General features: G+C 40.3%; 2 protein-coding genes and 1 long non-coding RNA gene across 3 annotated transcripts in view; 1 reads left to right on the plus strand and 2 right to left on the minus strand.

Moving 5' to 3' along the window:
• The window catches only part of LOC145447147 (uncharacterized), a 286,300-nt gene that overhangs the window by 236,581 nt on the left and 27,854 nt on the right, over positions 1–21,865 (minus strand). The gene's annotated exons all lie outside the window — the stretch shown is intronic.
• The window catches only part of LOC145447125 (uncharacterized), a 469,805-nt gene that overhangs the window by 223,824 nt on the left and 224,116 nt on the right, over positions 1–21,865 (minus strand). The window lies entirely within an intron of this gene.
• On the plus strand, positions 1,529–20,901 carry LOC145446608 (uncharacterized). The gene is made up of 15 exons (XM_080324953.1): positions 1,529–2,449; positions 5,610–5,651; positions 7,074–8,065; positions 8,807–8,976; positions 9,035–9,290; positions 9,356–9,585; positions 10,102–10,224; positions 10,288–10,432; positions 14,340–14,489; positions 14,551–14,701; positions 16,381–17,218; positions 19,129–19,305; positions 19,372–19,513; positions 19,636–19,804; positions 20,589–20,901. The coding sequence occupies exons 1-15, from the start codon at positions 2,371–2,373 to the stop codon at positions 20,837–20,839; spliced, it is 3,915 nt and encodes a 1,304-aa protein (XP_080181079.1). The 5' UTR covers positions 1,529–2,370; the 3' UTR covers positions 20,840–20,901.

Raw genomic sequence — 21,865 nt, forward strand, 5'->3', positions numbered from 1 at the left:
CACAAAATATGACGTCACCAGCATGAAATTTCGAATAAGAGAGCGTTCAATGTACTATTTTTAGGTGATACACGAACTCCTTTTGTTGACAGAGTTTTGGTTGGTGTATTTTGATAAAAGTTGATTCCAAGGCACACAAATGGAATTGTGAACGGCCTCGACCTACGATTCGAAATCGGTCGTCTCGATAATTATTCGCACAAATCGGATTATCCAACAGATGTTTGCCGATGGCAGAATTAATTGCCTTTGATCGATCAGCATCAATCTTAAGTGGATGAGTTAAGGGTGAGCTTTTCACATCGCGTGACGCACGTGTTCTGATAAATCTGATTTAATGATAAAACAGATTTATCAGAACACGTGCGTCACGCGATGTGAAAAGCTCACCCTTAACTCATCCACTTAAGATTGATGCTGATCGATCAAAGGCAATTAATTCTGCCATCGGCAAACATCTGTTGGATAATCCGATTTGTGCGAATAATTATCGAGACGACCGATTTCGAATCGTAGGTCGAGGCCGTTCACAATTCCATTTGTGTGCCTTGGAATCAACTTTTATCAAAATACACCAACCAAAACTCTGTCAACAAAAGGAGTTCGTGTATCACCTAAAAATAGTACATTGAACGCTCTCTTATTCGAAATTTCATGCTGGTGACGTCATATTTTGTGATACGATTGTTGATATACAATGTTCTTTCTAATTCTCTACTAGTTGCTGACGATTACCCCTGACGAGTGTCAGCCGAAAATATTCGGGTTCATTTCAATATGAATATACTATTTAATTGTATATTGAAGTTCTGTACCTCGAAGAAGCTCTACAACATCAAGAACGAAATACACTACAGGATGGTAGTCAGCGAATGATGCTTATTCAATTAACCAATGGAATTGATGTCGTTGCCTGATGTAAAAATCTAGCAGGAGAATGGGGTCAATCTTGATTTCATACGTTTATTGTATCATAAAAATCAAATCCGTGCGTTTGAGGTATTGGCAACTGCCGTATAACTTGTTTATGGGGTAATATCGATAGCAAGTATATAGAAACCCGTTTTACACTCTGATCAATATCAACGTAGCAACATGCAGAGGCCGATAACATCGTCCAGTCTGGCCTAGACCGTTAAGGCGTAAGCTTATATTCCCTTGCAAGTTCTCGTCGAAATTGTTGGCAAAGCGACGGAAGATTTCATGGAATTAATTATTGTACCATTTGATTGCCCCAATTGATACATTTACTGGAGTTTGAAACGTCAGTATGTACTTCAGCATTATGGAATTATGTGGCCCGAGTCTTCGCTAGGTATCGTGTTCATTAATAGAGGCTATCACGTCACTGAAATGTAGGTTTGGGATTAGCAATATGACGTCAAGTGACGTCATAAGGTTCACGTTCGCGTTCACACAGAACCTTGTAAAAAGGTTCGCGTTCACACGAACCTGAACCTTTCAGAGGATCACACCATCCCTGGTGTTGATCATTCCTAAATCTATAGTAGTCCAAGTCCTATTGTCACATTTTGATCAATTCTCGTCCGATTCGGTCGCCTATATCCTATCTCAAATTAAAAATATTATTATTGCCATCAATCGTCTTTGCCTGTGCCTTATATTACGAACTAGAAGATAACATTCATGTCCGACCACAGGACACAGGTCAATCATTCATATTTACCTTAAAGTAGGCTTGGCTATCTCTGATTCAAATCACATGATATGACTGTGAATGAATGACAGATTTAATGAAGCCAATAGACGTTAAAAGGTTTTCAATTTACAGTAGTTCGAATTGTAAATAATTGTCGCCTGCGGCATAGCAGTCACCGCGTTGGACGTCAATTTTGTACGGACTATCTTTGCCTGCGTAATACCGTACATACCCCAGGAATCTACAAACGAAACCTTTAATTATATTACCAATTTCATGCTACATCCATCAACAGTTCGGTGATGGGGCGACTTGTCGTAGTTACATAATTCAAGCATTTATAACATTCACAATTGCATTACCTAATCTGTTATTACGTACCTATTGGAGAAGGCGTCTACAGTCTGTTTACAGATACTGAGTATGTCGCCTAAACTCGAACCGAAATTGATGTAAGAAATTACTATTTCGCCTAATAACGTGCATTTCGTAAGTAATCCTGTGACTCATCAATCATTAACCACAGTCTTTCCTGGTTGCAGATTTCAAATTTCTTCATGATGTCACACAATGCTGCAAATTACCAGATGTTGATTTCTATCAGACTTGGTCAGCTCGGGGAAATCCCATATTTTTCGAAGATTTGTTAATAAAAAGTGTCGCAGTTTAATTCATTCATTTGACAAGCATTTGTAAATGAGAGCAGCCCAATGTCGTGCGATTGGTTTTCTACCTTACGAAGGATGCTTTACGTTAACATATTACTCGTTGCATGCGGAGCTGCTCATGGTATGTGATGTAAACTTTTACAGTGTTCATAGGCATACGTATATTAGATGAAATCAAAGTGTTATCACTAGTCAGTCTAGTGCCGTGCAAAATATTGTACCAGAGTAATTTAATTCCCAGTACATTATGAGTTTTTGAGTATTTCCTATCATGTGCGTACATCACAGGAAAATTTGAAAAGCTATTATATATACCTTTCCTTCCACGATTCCACCAAACACGACATTCCGCGTGTTACACTTGATCAGAAGTAATATCGTATGCATATACCGTAAATAAAGCATAAGACATTGCAAAAATGCAGCAGTTGATCACTACTTAAAGAAAATAAAGTTTTTACAAGCATGCATGACCCAGTGCTACATGCTTTGGATGCTCTTGTATGAAGGAAGTAGAGCAGAGGTCTCAAACTCAAATGTGCTCGCGGGCCAATTTCCTATTTTTTGATGATGCCGCGGGCCGCAGCATCAATAACAGATATATTCAATGTATACTTTCCAAGTAGGCCTTATTTTTCGGGACCTTGCAGAAGGCATTCCACAAACATCGTGTAAATGTAATTTAATATTGTACCATTCACGCTTGAAAAAAAATCACATTTTCAAATATTTGAAAAAATTGTTTTTGTGCCGGGCACAATTCTTTTTAACTAATGAGTTATAGACATCAGACGAGAGGATGCATCATGACATTGTGAAACTGTTGGGTTATAATATTGCAACTAGTGGAGCTTTGACGTGCCACAATTTTATGTAGAATATTTTAAAATCTACTGAAGGTTGATCTGATATCAGAGCATTTGAGCGGTGTAGCCTAATCCTGGTTTAGGCTATTGTTACTGCCATTGCCAATGTCAAATTAAATCAGCGTTAGATTTTGCCTTCTATTATTATGATTGGAACATATCAATAACAACTGAAATACAATCATTATTGAGCCATAGTAATAGCATTGCTATTCTTATCCTTTTTAGCGATCGTACCCCTTGTGCTTCAAATATGATTTCTCGTAGCCCCTGTTCATTTCATACACAATTTCTGATTGTACGCCTACCTATATTAAAATCAGTAAGCTCATTCACATAAAATCGCGCGTAGCACGAAGACTATTTTCCAGTTGAATAAATTGGCCAGGAAAATATTCAACAGCATATAGGACTAATTCAACAATGCATCTCGTACACCCTGGTGTGGTGCTTCGTACCCCGATGGGGTATACGGACCCTGGTTAAGAAACCCTGGAATAGAAATGTCCAATCGGCGAAGAATTCATTGGTGTAACAGCTGTAGAATATACTATTACCTACTCGCCACCGATAATAACATGGATAAAGAGAACAAACAACACCCAGCATGCAACCAACTATAAGTCACGGGGGTCAAAGAATACCAATGGTTGCCATACTGACCTGATTAGGTAGCTATATACTCTACGCAACGTAAGCCACGACGTTTTGATATATTACTATTCCCCATGACAGTTTCTTAGATTGTTGGGTCCGTAGGATTACCAAGTCACCGTTCCGAGTCGCAAGTCCTTCTCTGATTTTAACGTTTGACCCGACTTAACTCGAGTCATTTTCATTTAATCACCCTTTCAATCCGAAATCGAGTAGTAGTTTTAGCGTGAACTTCAAGTTTTTATATCTAACAAAGATATATGGCACTTGAATATATTGTTGAATACTTGAAATTCCCAAATACCGTTGCAGGCCGCACAAAATGCTTTCGCGGGCCACGTGTTTGAGACCTCTGAAGTATAGAGATACGATATTTCTTTGCGCCAAAAATTGCCTCTCACATAGTCGACTCAATCAGTAAAAAATAGTCGACTCGGATTCGAGAATCAATATGCCCGTCATTTTGCACTAGCGATCCGTGACGCTATCATGACGTCGTCATGTTTATGACGCCAAATCAGTCAGGGTCGTGGTTGTGTGTGGCTGTAACTATGTCAGTCTGCCATAGGCTATATGATAGTGGGAGAGTGGTAGGCCGTTCATTTTCTTTTGCACAATCCCGGTGCCTTGCCAAAGAGTTGCAAGATGTTGGTCTATCGAGCTAGAAATACCTGTTTCTTTTCCATTCAACTCTGTAGTATCATACACATGGCAGAGAGGCCGTGTTCCACAGCCACGTGTTTGTTTCGGCTGCGTTTCCAACCCCATGACCTACCGACCGAAAAGACGGACGCTTGACATGCAAAACACAATTGGGGATGAATTCTAAATATACGTTTATACGACGTTGGTTCGAATATTTTAGCGACCTCGTTCGGAAACTGCTTTGAAATAAGAGACTTTTTCGGGGTACAGAACTTTATTATGCAATATAATAATATATTCATATCATAAATATATTAAAATCTGAAGCTTTTCGAGCTGACACTCTTCAGGGGCAATCGTCAGCAAATAGAGAATTTCAAAAACTTGCGTTCAACTACATCGCATACATCCAATTGTGACGTCATAAAAACGAAACAACATTGGGTACAGGCAAAACGCGAGCGCAGCCAGTGGTCAATTTTTAGCTTAAGCAAACGCTCCCTCTGCTGGCGTAAGCGCGGTTGATGGTTCTTAATATATATCGATTCAAGTGCGTACAAACGGTGAAGTGTGCGGCCTCTGCCCAAAATCGAGAATCTCTCGTCACTATAGTTTGGACGCAAGTAGCATGCTCAGCTAAATGCTAGCCGATGACAGAATTCTTGGCCACGGCCTGATTGCGTTCCAACACCCGCAGATCAGTTTCAGTTTCAGCAGCATGTTCCCGAGAAGATATTGTACGCGATCTAATAACTGGCGGAACATGTTGTTTGATGCGTTCCTGGAAGCACTGAGTTGTTATTATTCCTACGTACCGACAATCACAGTGGCACTTGAATTCGTAAACTATATTGCTTCGTTGAGAAGCGGGAAGAACATCTTTGCGCGTTGCACGAAGTCGGTTGCTTGGTGTTGAATACAACATTCCTTTTGACGTTGTCGTAAATTTGAAATAACGAGGAAGGGTGGGATTTGAATGTCCTTAAGACTTACATATACGTCTGATAGAGTTTCAAAGAATTGCAGTGATCTGTCCGGCTTTCTGCTCGGGCGAATGTTGCTATTAAACATACACAAGGTCTACTCGTTTCACTCATATATTTTTGTATTTCGCAGGACAAACTCAACTTGCTCTAAATGGAAGGATAACCTACTTTGGTAAGAATTTACGACAAATGGAATGTTTTAAATAAACTGTGATGTCACGTAGCGCCATATCGTCATATCGTTCACCTACCGGACACTTGGACATAGCATGTAGAATCGGTCGGCAGCATCGTTTCTGTCGCAATTTGTAAGTGGAAACTGCCATATTGTGCCGAAATGATTTTACAAGTTCCCGGCTTGCACGATGTGGAGAAGAGACATGAAAATATTTTTTTCTCCCGTGTTTCTCCATTTTGCCGAACACACATTCTTTGAACCCCTCTCCGGGATGCCGTATACGAAAAGTCATAAAAAACGATCATGATTCCCCGCCCGTTTTCGCCATTTCTAACCGCAGAGCTCTGTTTTCAGCAAAAGTTGGATTATATGCTGTTCAATCCTTTTATCAAATCCCTAATAGGCTGTATCAAGGATTGTGGGGTCCTATACATTGTGACCGTGTAATAGCAGATCTGATCAAATAAAAAAATCTTGAAGGTATAGATGTAGATATATAGCTCAACTATTCGTAATGAAATGTAACGATGACGTGCAAATTTTGGCGCCTACGATACAATTTGCTCGAGGTCAGTTAATGAGCAGTGATTTGATCCACAAAATATATGAGATACGTTGCCAGCACTTGTATAAATGGCTACGCAACGCAATATGATCCAATTGCAACCGCATTTCATAAACTACGAAATTCAATACTTTGTATTCCGAAAAAAGTTCAAAAAGACGTCACAATGTAATTGTAATGTAACAATATTATATTATTATTTGAACTTATAAAATCATGGTGTTGTGTTTATAACGATGAAGGTCATTCGAAGCATAAGCTACATAATTTTATCAATCAACACAAGCTAAGTAATTTATTTTGTAAATTACTATAAAGTAAATAAAATATTAGGCTAATTGTCCTGAATTATACATGCGGTGTCTTAATGCAACTACAAAAAACGATTATATTCAGTAACATAGCTGTGTAAGTAAGTTATTCAAGGTAAATGTTCTTCACTATCCGGAACTCTTCCAGTGACGAACAATCCATCAAGGAATGGTGGACCTCTTCGTACCTTCCGCAGTTGTTACAAAATGGCGTCGCGGAAAAACCTATTTGGTGAAAATGCCCATACATTGCGCAATGCCCCGTTCGCAATCGGGATAAAATAGATCCATGCGTTCTTGACGTGTGTTTCGGTAATGTCGTTTCAACGTATGGTTGGCATGGTATGGTACTATCGATTCCAAATAGATAATAATTGACAACGCATGGCGTTGTGTCAAGTATTCCCAATCACTCAAGTATTTGAAGAAATCTTGCGTAGAGACTATGATGTATGTTGTGTACTCTATATTCGGAAATGTTCTGACAACAGGTAGTGCTGGATTCCATTAATTGTTAATGACTTTTTCTCTACCATACAGATGTCTCCTCCGTCAATAATACAAGTTGGCAAATGGCGTCAGACCGTTGCCAAGAAGCTGGCATGCAGCTTTGCATGAAAAAGAACCTGTGCATATTCGCGAGAAGAATGGCCGTTGACGTACCAAGGCGGTTCATTCAACGGTTTTCAAGTGATAAATACGTAGCAGTGGCCGATACATACAACGAATGGCTGTACATCGGACCACAAGCGTCCAAGCGATGTCAACGTATCACTGAAGTAGAAGGGCCGCCCGTATGGAAAGGAAAATGGTGCTCAGGCGCGGAAAGACCATCGGGCAAATTCACGGAGTTTTGTCAAGCAAGCAGCGGGTTCTATTGTTGCAAGACGTCTACTGTCGTGCTAGATATCGCATCACATCCAATCAATGTGTATATTGGTAGATTCACAAAGAAAAATATTGTTCATTACACATTTTCTCTGGAACCGCCAAAACATGCCCAAAACGCATCGTTTAACACAAAAAAAGCATCGACAGATTTGGATACATTTTCGCTGATGTCACGTAAAAGTGATGGCAAATTTGAAGACCCGATATTTTTCTGTCAGCAAAGCAATGCGAACGGCCCTTACTACGTATCCGACAAATGGTGTCCGATTGGATGGAGTATGAAATTCTTCTTGTACGGCTCTTTGAGTCCTGTTCCGGAATCTCAGCGATATGAGGCGAAGACATTTGGATTTCGAAATAGTCTCCGAAGTACAATAACAAGTGAACGAAGTCCTCGTTTGAATCATGCGAGCTTTGTGTTTTACGGACCGAAGTTTGAAGAGGAAGAGGATAGAGCAATATGTCGAAACGAATCCGTGCTACTTACTTCCGAAAACGGGATAATTTCCTCGAAAGGAACCAAATCGTCTTCGGTGGTCGAATGTCGATGGAAGGTACGAGCGCAGCCAAATAGCATCGTGAAAATTAAATTTACAAAAATGAGCATGGCGCCGTCAAAAGATAGTGGGAACGATGCAGGGGTGAGTAACGCGTTGATATAGATCAAGGGTCGTCAACTCAAAACGGGTCGCGGGCCACTTTTCAAATTTCGGAAAGACCTCGGGCCGAATGAATTCAATTTCAGGATAAAATAAATCGCATAGTTTATTAACCACGTTTTCAAAACTTTGCGTCAGTACAACGCTGTGTCCTCTACCATGGGCGGCAGGTTACCACAAAATATATAATATTTTATCAAAGAAATAAAAATACAACAAGAAATATCATGATAACACGTTTTCAGCGACTAAAGAATTGTCATTGGGGTTAGCGAGACACTGTGATTGCTGGAAACTATCTCCTCCCGTGGGAAGCATCGAGTCGTTTTCCAAGCGTCTTGGTCTTTGGCAGTGTCTGGGCCATTGCACGCCAAGAAAAGATGTACATTCATATCAGCAAATTCCTCCTCCTTGGAATGCAATTACCAGCGCCGAAGCCGTATGAGCTAGTGATGAAGAATGATGTTGGGCACATGAGAATAGCTTATATTGAACAACAACAAAAACAATATTCTCAAACTGAAATCAATTTCAGCATTTCAAAATGCTCTACCAAGCGTTCCTCCGAAATCTCAAATCAGGTCGCAAGCCGCAAAATAGGACCTCGAGCGCCGCATGACGCCCGCGTGTTGTTGACCCCTGATATAGATAAGCAAGATCTAACAATGCATTTCCATTCGACTTCCGATTGTTTAAGCAGGCTATAAATTTATTTCTTTTTAGCCGCAAAATAGTCAACATATCGTTAACGGAGAGTCTGCCCGTGATTTTTACCAAACCTGTCCCAACGAACACATTGAGATAACTGGATACGGGAGATTTTGTGGCAGCAAATTACCGCCGTCGTTCTTCACCATTGACAACGAAGTTGATATCGCTTTTATCAGAAAACGGTGATACAATAGGGTAATTATTATGTGAATGTTTAGTAACGTTTGCTATCGAATTCAGGATAAAGGACAGGAGAGGCCCGACCGAGTTTTCGCTTTCATTTCAAGTCGTGCACCCTCGCAGTGGGCTAGTAAGGATGCAACCATTCAACGGCAACGTGTCTTGGACTTCGGCCAATTCCACTTGTGGATCGATCGGAAAAACCTTATGTCGATCACGAGATATATGCGATCACACTGGCAATCGGCCATTTTACGGCATCCATCAGAATGATCAGTGGACACCGATACTTGATGAATACAATGATTGGGTTCAGGTTATGTCACGACATACAACCCTCGTAATAAACGCTTATTGAATTTTTTGCCTTGGATGCTACAGATCGGAAACGGAAATGTGCGTACTTGCAGCCGACACAATGCCCATTTCGGTCCTCCTCTTTGGGGAGATTCCGGTCACAACTGTACGGATTACAAGAACCGAATTCCACAACCATGCCCAAAAAGGAACTTTATATACTGCTGCGATAAGGGAATCACGATGGAAAGGAATGGAAGAGTGATCGATATCCAAGTTTACTCCATAATTAAATCTGGAGTCGTATTTTCAAAGTGAGTATTTAGATGTCTTTATCACTGCGAGTAATATGATTATAGCTTCAACACAGATAGAAATCTCCCGGAATGCGGGCTTTTGAGGTGCTCGAATTCATTTCCCATTGCGCGCCAAATGAATGTGTTCATATCTATTGTTGAAATACGAAAAAAGGTTGTAATTGAAAATAAGTATCGATACACCAAATTACAGTTTGTTGAAAATTCTGGCAGTCTGTGTGCTACGACAAAACTTTCAATCGAGGTTTCATCTTAACCGAATTCAATGAAAATATTTTCTCTGTTGCTGCCATACGCTCACCGTTCGGTCAATAACGAAAGCCAAAATTTGATTAATATATGAAGCTAGGCAGAATGCGTAGCGAGAAATCCAGACATGTCTGAGCTACTCTAATCTCAGTACAGGATTGGCCACGTCTACATCGATCATAAAAGTTGAAGCCGCAAAATGTTATTCATTTTTGTGCACCTCTTAGGGAGATAGATAAATCAACTTATACATATTGTTTACAGATACATTCGAAAAGGTATCGATGACATTTCGTCTTTTGACGACATGAAATTGAATTGGATTCAGCAGAAAAGGAAGCCTCAAGATTATCTCGTCATCAAACTGAATTCACATCGCGCACCGGTGTAAGCATCAAATATTCTGTGTCAATATGGAAAAAAACATTACACTGGAAATTTGTAATTTAGGTACACAAAGCCAATCTATTTCTGCCAAAAGGAAGTGGTACCGGCAATCGGAAATGTACGATTTGCATATACAATGACATCTAAACCTTGCGAGAACAAGGGTGCAAAATATCTATATCACATGTACGGGACGAGCTCTGAAATGGTGAGCGCTTGCTGATTCTCGAAGAATGCTTGTTTAGATATTTGAAACTGCGGACTAGGGTTGTCCAAAGTTCGGAAAATCTTTAAAATGCTCCGTGATAGTGTCTTATTCTATAGATTATTGATAAAAACAACAGCTGTGAGCCTGAAAGAAGCTCACAGGAAAGCCGTTAAGAATTCTAGCAATGCATTTGAAAGTAGCTTCCAAGAATGGGCGTGGAACCGACCATAGAACGGCAAGAAGACTAGTATATATATATAACCACGGCTCTTGATTGGCTAATTGGCTAATCGGCTATGCTTTAATGATCACGACAGCAGCAGCTTGCTGACTAGGTGTTTTAAGAGTCTGCTACCGGCAGGGATTCTGAAAGCGCATTGTCGGTAGGTTGGCAGATGATGATTTAAAATTAATTCAGGACATGTTGAGGTACGAAATACAGGATGAACAAACAACAGCTGCTTCACCCAAACTTCTACAGCATCACCGCTTTATTGTGAAAGAAACGGCAGTAGACTACATGCCTTGTTTTCATCGAGGGAAAGCAAAGGCGGTTATGCAAGTGGCGAACGAATTTCACGTTTCAGAAGGGATCCATCATCATTGAATACAAATATATAGCTTAACAATGACACTATACTTTGTGTGATCTTATTGGGCTCAAGCTGTAATATATTGGTGACGTTTTGAATGTTCTAGAGATCAGCTGAATCATCCGGTTATGCTTGGCACTTATCAGATATTAACAGCACTTGTAAGTGTTGTCATCATCTGCCAACCTACCAACAATGCGCTTTTAGAATCCCTGCCGGTAGCAGACTCTTGAAACGACTAATCAGCAAGCTGCTGCTGTCGTGATCATTGGAGCGTAGCCAATTAGCCAACCAGGAGCCGTGGTTATGTGATTACTAGTATTCTCGCCGTTCTGTGGTCGGTGGCACGCCCATTCTTGGGCAGCTACTTTCGAATGCTTTGCTCGAAATCTTAAAGGCTTTTCTGTGAGCTTCTTTCCGGCTCATTGTTTTTTTATCGATAATCTATAGAATGAGACACTAATACGGAGCATTTTAAAGATTTTCTAAATTTTGAACAACCCTGACTGCGGCCGTTCACGTTCTGATGACGGGAAATAGATTTCTGATGGACGTCTCTTGTACATGCAATCTGCCTGGTGTCCTCATTCGCCATATAATATGTCTCGTGGTACAATGCCATTTATAGTACCACAAGCTCATGTGATTCGAATAGATCAGTTGTTGTGTTGATGGGTCGCGAAGTGTAGCCTATATATATTGGGTCGCAGACGCAAAATAGCGATCCTTTTACGTAGGCTACATAATATTTCACGAAATTTTGTGCATACTTAAGGCTACCCAGTACCCATTTACGAGTCCTCTGTTTTCGGTACTATGCTCAGTAGGGCTGTTCAAAAATAACTTTTTGTTCTGGATTCCAGCCGTTCAGTCATTAAATTGTCAGGTTACCCTAAAAAACGCTGCACACCAAATTTGGTTCAATTCTAACAAGTATAGGGCTCCACAGATCCAATTAATTTTTTTAAATTAAACAGGAAATTAGAAAAAAATTCAAAGTTTTCTGTCCACCCCATGAAATTGTTGAACTGTCTTCAGAGACGATGCAAAACAAATTTGACTCAATTCCAACTAGTAGAAGCGACGTTATTGGAGTTTTTCGTTGATAGTTCTCGGATTATCCTGGATTGGTGGATAATCCGAGGATTATCAACGAAAAACTCCAATACCTCCGCTTCTACTAGTTGGAATTGAGTCAAATATGTTTTGCATCGTCTCTGAAGACAGCTCAACAATTTCATGGGGTGGACGGAAAAATTTGAATTTTTTTTTTAATTTCCTGTTTAAATTAACAATTTTAATTGGATCTGCGGAGCCCTGTACTTGTAAGAATTGAACCAAATTTGATGTGCAGCGTTTTTTAAGGTAACCTGACAATTTGATAACTGAACGACTGGAATGCAGATAAATAATTTATTTTTGAACAGCCCTAATGCTCAGTCAATTTGTTACGATAATATGACCGGATCATTAAAGTATAGAACAGGGGTTCTCAAAGGGTGGGCCATGGCCCACTGGTGGGCCACAAGAGCATTTGAGGTGGGCCACAGAGCTATTTGGAAATTTTTTAGAAATAATCTAAGTTTAGGAATATTTGATGTGTTATTAACTAAAAAATAAATTCATATTAGTTGATTTTACATTGGCTACATAAAGCTTTTCATTCGACTCTGATAAGACGTAGTGGTAGGTATGGAGTCCGCATCTCAAGTCGAAAATGAGAGGCAGAAACGACGGCTTTTTCCACTGGCTATGACTACCTCTGGCTAACAGCAACTAAAATAATTTCGCGTATATAATACCTGGAAGGTAATGCTGAAGTAACCAATTATTCCGGCATGGTCATAATGTCGTATGCCGTTGAATGAGGTGTACGTGCAATAAACTCGGAATGAAGTGTGATTGATGTATAGATTTACTGTACTTCGACGGTAAGTCGTATTATTGTAAGTTAAAAATGGCCATAATTGCAAATTATTAGCAACTTCTGGTGGAGGTATACTGCACCACCGCAACGAATAGTAATGGATTGAGGATTCAGCGGAGCGCATCAATATTTGGAGTTAGTTTAAAATGTCATGCCTGGAAGTCAATATACATAATGGAAGAGTCACATGAATTGATAGTATCACTGCATTGGATATACCGACATCGAAACTTCAGTTGGTTCAGTACGTGACATAAAATGTACATTGTACAGCATGCATAATATGAAAATCTTTCTCCACTCCTCTGTAGCACCCCATTCACCAATGAATCGTTTGAAGGTGGCCCAGAATGATTATACTATTCCCCTCAATAGTGGAACTAAAATCCTAATCACACAGTGTATGCGGGAATCCGATCATCGTGTTTCGCGAAGCGAATGGAGCAGCGGACGATCATAAAATACTCGGAAGTTTTAGCATATCATCTACCAGAGCCGTAACTGCCGCACCCAAACCCTTAATCGGGGGAGCTAGAAGGGGCCCAAGATTATTTCGTTGGTCGTTTGTTGGAAGATATTCATTCAACTTAAAAATTTTTGTCGCGCTTCGCGCGAATACATGCCCCGACATGTTCATATTTGAATTTCATTGGTCAATAAGGAGAAAAATGCGAATATTTTAGAGACATAGGCATATCAGCGCCGTGATTACCACGCATTGAACAGGATTATGACTTTAAAATTAGAGGTGGGCCACAGCACATTTTCAAACCGGAAAATGGGCCACGGCGAAGAAAGGGCTGAGAACCCCTGGTATAGAAGATTGTATCTGTAGAAATATTTCACATTTGTTTTCGAATGCATGTTTTTGTAAAAGGATGAGTAAGCTCCAATCGTAATGATGCAGAGGTTGCTGTGAATTTGGCAAAACGGTAAAGCGATCATCCACCTCTAATATCACCCCAAAAGTAGTCAAATAACACACCTCAAACCAACGTGACGAGTTAGCGTAGTGGTGTAATCCACAGCTGCAACAGCAATTGGTTGCGGGTACTCGTCCGACCGAGGTCGACTCTCCGGAATTCCTATACCTAAGTGTTGGAGTGTCAACTTGAAAAAGTTGACATCGAAAGAATAGACACAACCTGCTCCCGTTTGTGCGGCTTGGCCAAAAGCCAAGTGATACTTCCAACTTTTAATTCAGTTCAGACACTGTTGCGCTTACCTGGGGTTGTTGAACTTTTAGCTTGCAAGCCAACTGTTGCGTCATAGATTGGCTAATATTCATATTCAGGTAATCCGTCACATAGCTATTTGTTACGCAAATCAAAGAGAACAGAACCATACTAGAAATATAAGTGACATTTTAATGATTGGTTTCATGCAGCAGAATCATTCCTTCATATACTACGTCGGTATGTACAAAAAGCGACCGCACCACAGCAGAGTTCAGTCCGATAACTTTAACGTGAATTTTACTGGCGAAGGCAGCTTTATTTTGTATTCACACAAACCTCGTGAAATTTCCTCCAATCCGGTAAGCGCGTCGAGTCTCGTTACGTTAGATACATTTGGTAGCCTTTGTTTTCGTGTTACAGGAAAATACAAATAACATAAAAACTTCGGTATGCGGAGGAAATGAACTTACATTGACTGCACCCGCTACGATTATGACTCCGGGATACCCGATGTCCTATCAAGCACTCTCGAATTGCCGGTGGATTGTACGCAAACCTAATGGCACTGAAGGCAAATATTGACTGTTATAGACCTGTAGTTGTCAACCTTTTTGTATTCGCGAACCCCTGTTCAACTGTCACGGACCTCCTAAAGTTTCTGTTCTAATTTAGCTCAATTATAGTGCAACCGTACTCTATTTGGTGCAAATATTACCTGTAGGCTATTGATAAACAGCTGCAAATGTATTTCATTGAAAATAACATTCTACTACTTATGTGTAAGTTGGGTAGAATTTTATTATTTCAAAGCTAGTTCTGTAGCTGCATTTCTTGAAGTACGTGATCGTGTCTTGGAAATCCGCGCCTTCGAATTGATATGAATGAGTGCCGAAAATCCATTTCCACAAAGTTGACATCGAATGAATAATGATGCGTAACGCTTCCGACGACACATTGGGGAATGATCGCAACATATACGGCACCAAAATTGAAAAAAAAGTTTAATGGACTTATAATGTTCCAGCTGATTATTTTTGTCTAACAGCTCATCTTAGGTTATTTAGGTCAAGTGGTTATGTATAGGCCTCACGTGATAAAAGGAATTATTGCTAACATTGCAAAGTCACCCCGCTTGATCTTAACACTTCATCCTCTTTAATTTTCAACAAACCCTAACCAAACATCTTTAAAGAGCAATATGTTCGTATCAGTAGACTATTGGCAATTTGAAAATTGAAATTAGAAGGCTAGGGTTGCATTTAAAACAAAAATCAATTTAAAACAAACATGTTTAAAACAAGGCCCTGGTTTAAATCATGTTTTTTTTAACCATGGCGGCACGAATATTCAATTGTGACGTCATAATGTATTGACGTTGACAATTGAAAGTATAGGGTAAATACAGCTCCTTTGACGAAAATATCTACGTACTATAGCGGTGGAACCGACTATTTTGAGGGTGGGTTCCAACCATCCCATATTGCATACATAGGCCATATTGGGTGGTAATTGTCCGTAGGCTCTTACAACATGTTTTTACAAATGTATTTACACAATTATGGCATGATTTTACAACTAAAAAAAAACAATTTTTTTTCATCAAAAAGTTCTTTGTTTAAAACACTGTTTACCTTTGTTGTTGTTTGTGGTATTCATGGTGTTTGTCGACTACTATGGTCATTTACACCAGGCTGATATTTTTCATTTTTATTCCGTAACTGCCGACTTATAGCACGGCCCAATTCTAGGCTTATTGTAAGACTTCGCTTATGCGGATGTGGTGGCGAGGAGGAGCCTCGATAAACCTCCAACACTTAGGTATAGGAATTCGGAGGTCGATCTCGGTCGCACTCGAACTCGAACCCGCAACCCATTGGTGTTGCAGCCGCGGATTATACCACTGCGCTATCTCGTCACCACTGTTTACCTTTGAAACATGTTTTAAACACAGTGTTTTGAACAACCCTTTGTTTTAAATGCAACCCTAGAGACGGCCATTCTGTGTATTTGAGTCCTTAAGTTTTAGCAGTTATGAAACGAAACTGCCTCGTGATTTTCCTAATTTGCAGAAATACAAATTAGGTTATCAACCATTTTGCAAATTTGTAGGTTTCGTGGACCCACTAGAAATACATCGTGGACCCCCAGTTGAGAACCACTGTTATAGGCCGTTTTAGTGAACATAGTTGTATTGTCAACGATGAAGGCCTGGATCACCAGATTGCTAGAGCCAAGCCAGCACAAACTACTGAACGCAAAATATAGCCTACTTAGATTCTATTCGGTTATTCTGGTTTTTCGAAACCCAATATGCAATACTCATTCCTACAGGAGACACGTTGAAGCTTACAGTTAGAGAGCTGGACTTGGAAGATCCAGTAGATGTCCTGACTATAAGTGAATATACAGAAATCAGTAATAACCCTAATGCCGCTCACGAACCCATAAGAGTACGAAGTTTCTCTGGGGTGGTCAATGAAGTGACCATGACAACGACTGGCTTCTTCGAGTTGGTTTTCAAATCCGATCGGACCGTATCTAAAAAAGGATTTTTAGCGGAGGTTGCTGTAGTTGGCACAAAGTGCGGCGGAGAGGTTCGCATAAACGGAGATTACATCGAAAGCCCTAACTACCCCGCGTCCTATCCTCCTGAATTGGATTGCGAATGGCTCATCGAAGCCCCATCTATGTACTATGATGTTCAGGTGAAAGTGGTGGCACTCGACTTAGGTCGCGATGAGGATTGTAACGACCACATAACAATTTTTCATAATAAGTCCATCACGACTTTGTGTCGAAGCGAGGTACCTGAGGATATAATATCCCTGGGCGGAAGTAGTGGGACCGTTCGTTTCAAATCGTCGGGAATCAAGAAGGGAGGAAAAGGTTTTGCTTTGCAAGTTATCTTCGAGAAACTACGACAAGGCCCAATGAAGCAGTGCGGTGTACAATCTCATCCGTTTCGATTCTCGGATCTTGTCCAAGATAAAATCGTCGGAGGATCCAGAGCGACCATAGAGAACTTTCCGTGGATGGTTCACATCCACAGTAATTTAAGTTATTGCGCCGGGAACCTGGTCAGCGATCGGTAAGTAAAGCTCCGTGCTGAAAAGCATTTTTGTCTCAAGTCGCACGTTTTTTGCAGATATTCTCAAACCGATAGAGGTCTAATGATTTCTTGTAGATCTCCATACACTCTTAGCGACAAGACTGTGTATTTACATCGAAAGGACCGAAAAGAGTGGTACACAAAAAGAAAACATAACTCATAATTATATAGCGGTTATAAATCCTACACGCTTACGTACCCTGCATACATTCCTGCATCCCTACATGCAAGTATCATTTGGATTGGAATATTGTGTTTTATTTATAAAGTGGTGTTATAAGTATGAGGTAGGTTAGGTTTCGCGTACCACTGGTGGTGCACGGGTGTGAATACTAATTTTTTTGCTAAGAGAGTAGTTTTGCGAGCAATCAAAGTCAATTTCTCGCATGAAATTGACTTCAAATCTTACTGCCAGCAATTACCATATAATCGTACGCAGAGATGGTCGTCGTAGTCAGCGTCAGTACTAAAGCAGAAGTATTCGAAGGTATGACGTATGATTCTGCACACTTACAAAAATAAGTGACGTTTTATACGTCATGTCAATAGTAATGCAATAGGGAAAACCCACCCGAGTACTTCTACAAAGTAAATTTACTTCCTTATTCATCCCCTATCGTTTCACTCTCCAGACAATATCAATGCAGTACTGGCCCTGGATCAGTAGAAAACATATTCTAGCTTTAACTTATATCACCCGGACCGTATAAAGTACAGTAACAGGGTATGTATAAATGGAAAAGTCCACGGTGGTAACGTTGCCGAAGTTGATCGATTCAGTTGATATCTTAACTTCCTGCTGTTAAACCTTCGGTTGAGGTTATGATTTTTATTATTAAATTGATTGAAGTCATTACCGCTACCCTTATAGCCGTTTAGGTCTTGTTAACCGCGGCATCCATATTTGCATGCTACAGCACATTATGACTTCGTCCTTGTTATCGCGGACGACTTTCCATCGCTCCCTATTCCACTCCTATAAGACATCCTCTCTTGCATGCTTACTGTTTAATGTCTTTTCGCACAGTGTACCATTATTTCCTCGGTTATGATTTTATTTCAATCAGAAATAATGGTCGTATCCGATTTAATTAAGTATAATTTAGCTCCGGCGACTACGTAGCAGGTAACGCTGTGGTATGTTCTACACTGCTGTAAAGCAATCGGTTGCGGGCTTGGGTCCGACCACAGTCAACTCGAGATCAGCTGTTGGCGGTTTACGTAGCGGGTTCCGCATAGCCACGCAAACCGTGAAAGCGGAACTCTATCACGAACGTGCTAGAAGTCGGCACCTCAAGAATTATGATCATATATATTAGCCTGTTGAAATATGAGCGCTGAAGTCGAATTACTCGGAATACTAAGTCGGCAACTCAAAAATTATGATCATAAATATTGGCATGTTGAAAAATGACCGATGAATTCGAATTACTACGAATACTACAAATCAGGGAAATAATTTCCTCTTCAATGACACTTCAACGTACTGGACGCTAGGTTCATCGAGGATCCACATAGCTGTCTAATCCGCGTAAGTCGTACCATACAGAAGACCAAAGAAACTGGTAGCCCGGGAATAATAGATATAATTATTGGCAAGCCTGCTGTGTTATATTACCATTGAAGTGGAAACACCATGCATCCTAACAGACATCAACTAGCAATTGATCCATCAATCTGATAGAACTTGACGAGTTTCGGCCCGTTTCAAATGCTGTTTGACATACCAGCATGACACATTGAAAATTTGCGATGCACCCACTTCTGTGTCACCCACTTCTGTGTCTTGACGAATAATGATACGTGTTAGTCGTGTCTTCTGTTGAAGCTTTCGTAATTAATATGATTGGACGCGCCTAAGGTTGATCACACGTACGCATGTGTTTCAGATTTGTTCTTACCGCGTCGCATTGCTTGATTGAGCAAGTACAAATCGGCTGGACGTATTACGCGGTACTGAAGGACCGAGCGGAGACGTATAGGGTTATTGCCGGACGCTCGAAGCGAAAGGTTGCGAATCCGGGGGAGCAAATCCGAAAATTTTCTCATCTGGCGATACGCAGGGAGTATGGAACATATGCAATGTAATGCTCTCAATAATCGATACGATTGAAATCCGATCATCCTTTTAGCTACCATCAAACTATGTACATCAATTTTCGCGGAGGATCCATATCCATATCGTCGATACCATACAATGACATTATTATGGTGAAAATGGACCAACCAATGACTTTCACTCCGAAAATCCAACCAATATGCTTGCCGACTCAAGTAAGATACCTGCTGATCCTTTACAACAACTAAACATCAAGGAGCCGAATGTTTCATCAAAGCTGTTGTAAAAAATGACAATTAACCACGTGACAAAACAAAACAATGAAGTTTACGCCTAGGACGCACATGTGGGGGATACTTGCTACATCGCGGGATGGGGTGACGTTCACGAGGACCGTACGGAAACGAAAGTACTTCATTATACAAAGGTGCCAATTCTTGAAACAGAGCTCTGTAACACATACGAGCTTATGGAAGACAGAATCTCCGATACCGGGGTTTGCGCAGGTGGGAATATTGGGATTATTACTAATTTCGGATCGGCAGAGGCGCCTAGCTATGTTTCCGGCTTATTTGATTACGGAAAAGTTGGTACGGAAATATGATGGCTATGATACCATGATTTATGTTCCATATCATTGGTTATTTTCATGTTGTAATGTCGCTTATGGCGATACAGTCGCAGACAACTGGGTTATAACTAGACGATGGGAGAATGTTCAAATACAATGTCATATCTCGAACAGCATTTTCAAATGTTCCCTGTTTTACTTTTGAAATTTCAAAACATTTATTCGCAGACATGATTTGATATTGGTCGATTACTTATAGTAACTACACGGTTATTGGATTGCTTTGACATTCAGTACGCAGATGTAAATAAAATCACCGACGCCCTGACATAAATTTGCCTGAATAACCCTCGTTTGTTATCGCCTGAAACTATCCCCTACATGTGTCGCTATGTCTGCTCCTTCTATTCTGTTCCTGAATCCCCACGGTCAGTAATTAGTAACGCCATGATTTCCTGAACCAGACACAGCTTACCGCTCCGATTTGTTCGATACAGACCCGTAGTGGTATATTCCACAGCTGCAACACCAATGGCTTACGGTTTCGAGTCCGACCGAGGTCGACTCTAGAATTCCTACCTAAGTGTTGGCAGTTATGGAATCAAAATATGAAAGACTATCGGCCTGGTGTAAGTGACAGTTGCAGTCGAAAAACACCACGAATACCACAAACAAACCAAACTAACGTGTGTCGTAATGCTTTAATGATTTATTTTTAGGTTACCCATTGAAGCGAACCGGAATATGCTTCGGCGACTCCGGTGGGCCCCTGTTTTGTCGTGGCCAGTACGGATATTTCTACTTGAACGGCATAGCGTCCTGGAGCAACGGGTGTGCGAGGATAAAGCAACCTGACGTCTTCACGAGAGTGTATAAATATAGGGATTGGATAGGACGGGTTCTGAAAGAACACGAATTCGACCCCGATTCGACCTCAACAAATGATACTCTGCTGAGTGACATTAACTAAGCTTCGCTTAAGCCACATAGCGCAATTGTGAAAATATTTTCATAAAATAAAATATTCACTGCATACATGAGTATTTATATTCAATTCTATCTGTGCTTCACATATAACGTAGATCAGATAATCAGTAGTAAGCCAAGCGATGGTATAATGAGATTTCAAGATTCAACAGTGCTTAGCGTTTTTACATACTGCCATCGGAGAACACTAACTGTAGATAACTATACACCTACATGAGTATTGATACCATAAGAAGCTTTAAAGATTACATATACATAGCGCTACCGAGGTAGCATGTCATTGGTTCTTGCAACTTAAAGACGGGCAAATAGATTGGGAGGTTGATTTGTGGACATATGCAATGCGGCGCCCATTATATTGACTTCCTATTACTATTGCATGGACAAATATATCTTCCAGCACACATTTAATAATTTTTATTAATTTTTATGTTTATTATGTTCCCATGTGATAGGGAGGATATGTATAGTCGTTATGTTAATAAACAGATCTGCTCAGAGACATGATAACGCATTGCTAATCGGGTTAGATGAGCAAGGTTTATAATACGATTTAATTTCTAATTAGGAAAATCATATTATGTTGGGACTTTTAAATAATAAATTTCAAGTGAAATTTATACCAACATATTTATGCCATGATGAATAAATAGAATACTATTACGTAACGGGTCACATGGAAGGGGCAAGTAGTTAAATTATGCTATGCTAACGCCGGTATCACGATTCCCATTGACGACACGTGTTTTCAAGTGGTTCGGCCACCAAATCAGTTTTTAAATGTACAGCTAAAACTAAAACTAGAAATACTCCAAAACCAGTATTTCGTCTGCTTCATACACGCTCGCATTCCCTAATATAAATTATATTTGCACCCATTGCGCCAACAGTAACTCGTAAGCGAGTTCCATGATATTTTTAATCACAGCGCGAAATTGGACAGCAAGGTATTGTGTATGCCTGCGAGTTGGATTTATTTCCCGCGCATAATCGTTTCCAACAATGATGG

This window comes from Botryllus schlosseri, chromosome 9 (assembly GCF_051294905.1).
Source record: "Botryllus schlosseri isolate E-star chromosome 9, Bs_hap1, whole genome shotgun sequence".
Classification (NCBI taxonomy): domain Eukaryota; kingdom Metazoa; phylum Chordata; class Ascidiacea; order Stolidobranchia; family Styelidae; genus Botryllus; species Botryllus schlosseri.

Bases quoted from the DNA above. Each gene is read 5' to 3' on its own strand.
- LOC145446608 (XM_080324953.1), top strand. From the start codon at position 2,371: ATGTCGTGCGATTGGTTTTCTACCTTACGAAGGATGCTTTACGTTAAC. The intron at 2,450-5,609 runs GTATGTGATGTA...TGTATTTCGCAG, and splicing joins TGCATGCGGAGCTGCTCATG to GACAAACTCAACTTGCTCTA. The intron at 17,219-19,128 runs GTAAGTAAAGCT...CATGTGTTTCAG, and splicing joins GGGAACCTGGTCAGCGATCG to ATTTGTTCTTACCGCGTCGC.